The following is a 2,170-nucleotide window of genomic DNA, read 5'->3' on the forward strand; positions in this document are numbered from 1 at the left end:
TTGTAATACTTAAATTCTTTTATATGTTTTCTCTTGACATGAGTTGCCTTATAATCATGCATCAATATATTGAATATGTTATGTTCTTCATTGTTGTTAGTATCTTATAGTTCTTGCAAAATCAAATTTATTTGTTTTTGTCAATCATAACTTATAAATACTTGTTATTGATATATGCATGTTTTAATGTTCTAGAAACACTTTGGACACTTACTTAATCGAGATTGTTTACTTATGGAGAAGACATGGATGTATCGATCAAGATTAAGTGATGCATACCAGAAAGGAGTTGACATGTTTCTCAATTTCGCATTTACTAATGCAAGTTATGAGGATAAGATTATATGTCCATGCATTAAGTGCGGACTTACACTTTCCGTCACTCGATCAGTTGCATATGATCACTTAGTATGTGATGGCTTCACAAAAGGTTACACTAAATGGGTTTTCCATGGTGAAGCATCATCTGTTGCTACAACAGGTCTTGATACGCACATGCAGAATGGGCCACAATTAAATATTGATACACATCGATTAGTACACAAAGCATTTGGAATTTCAAATGACGATGACAGAGTTGATGGAGACAACCCTGAAGACTTGGGAGATAAACCAAATCCACAAGCAAAGAAGTTCTACAAGTTGATACATGATGGACAAAAGGAGCTTTATCCACAATGTAGGAATTTTACAAAGCTCTCATTCATCCTTCAGTTATTTCATATCAAGAATTTAGGCGGATGGAGTAATAATTCATTCATTATGTTATTAGAGTTATTAAAGGAGGCATTCCCAGATGGTGTAACATTGCCTAATATTGTTTATGAAGTTGAGCAGATAATTATGGAGTTAGGACTTAGTTATGAGAAGATTCATGCATGTCCCAATGATTACATGTTGTTAGGAATGAGCACAAAACCGATTCTGAATGTTATGTTTGCCATACATCTAGGTATGTAACAGACCAAAATGATTCAGGCAACAAGGCATCCTCTAAAAAAGGTAGCTATAAAACACCTTCTAAGGTTCTACATTACTTTCCTTTGATACCAAGGCTACAAAGGTTATTCATGTCATCCAAAACAACATCATCTATGAAGTGGCATAAAGAAGGTCACACTAATGATGGTTGTATGAGACATCCTGCTGATTCTCTAGCTTGGATGACTTTTGACCACCTACATCCTGATTTTGCAACAGATTGTAGAAATGTCAGACTTGGTTTGGCATGTGATGGTGTGAACCCTTTCAGAACATTGAGCAACATGTATAGCACCTAGCCTGTAATTCTTATACCATATAATTTGCCTCCATAGATGTGTATGAAGCAAACCAATTTTCTATTATCATTGATTATCCCTGGTCGTAGTGTACCTGGAAATAATATTGATGTGTATTTACAACCTTTAATAGATGAATTAAAGGAATTATGGGTGGATGGAGTAGAGATATATGATGCATCAATTAAAAAAAATTTCAATTGCGTGCAACATTAATATGGACTATCTGCGGCTTCCCTGCTTATGCTTATTTGTCAGGATGGAGTACTCAGGGCAAGTATGCATGCCCTTCATGCCACAAAGACACATGCTTCCGGTGGTTGAAGCATGGCCGAAAACATTGTTACATGGGTCATCGTCGATTCTTGGACAAACGCCATGCATTTCGAGATGATGAACGATCTTTTGATGGTACTAAAGAAAAAAGAACTGCACCCAATCCTTTAACTGGTTCTATGGTATTGGATATGTTACATGGCTTCAATATCACTTATGGAAAGATGAGTACTAATTCAAAATTAGCATATAATCGGAAGAAAAGAAGCATATTCTTTGAATTACCATATTTGAAGGATAATCTAGTGCGTCACAATCTTGATGTGATGCACATTGAGAAAAATGTATGAGAGAGCATGCTTGGAACACTACTGAATTTAGAAGGGAAGACAAAGGAAAATCTAAATGCACGTCTTGACTTGAAACTTCAAGGTATAAGGCTTGAACTCCATCCAAAAGAAAATGCAGCAAATAAAACCATCTTGCCTCCTTCTTGTTTCTCATTAAAGAAACTAGAAAAAGATGCTTTTTGTAAATTTTTGAAGACAGTTAAAGTTCCTGATGTTTATGCAGCGAATATTTCATTTTGTATCGACTTAAAGCAACGTAGAATC

The 2,170-nt window shown here is 35.3% G+C and overlaps 1 protein-coding gene across 1 annotated transcript; it reads left to right on the forward strand.

Moving 5' to 3' along the window:
• Positions 1 to 234: 234 nt before the first annotated feature.
• On the forward strand, positions 235 to 1,906 carry LOC145800815 (uncharacterized). Its single transcript, XM_082890560.1, has 2 exons — positions 235 to 952; positions 1,539 to 1,906. Exons 1-2 carry the CDS (start codon positions 235 to 237, stop codon positions 1,904 to 1,906), a joined length of 1,086 nt encoding a protein of 361 aa, XP_082746686.1.
• Positions 1,907 to 2,170: the final 264 nt, after the last annotated feature.

Source organism: Camellia sinensis, chromosome 10 (genome assembly GCF_055761805.1).
Source record: "Camellia sinensis isolate YWXY chromosome 10, ASM5576180v1, whole genome shotgun sequence".
In the NCBI taxonomy this organism is placed as follows: Eukaryota; Viridiplantae; Streptophyta; class Magnoliopsida; order Ericales; family Theaceae; genus Camellia; species Camellia sinensis.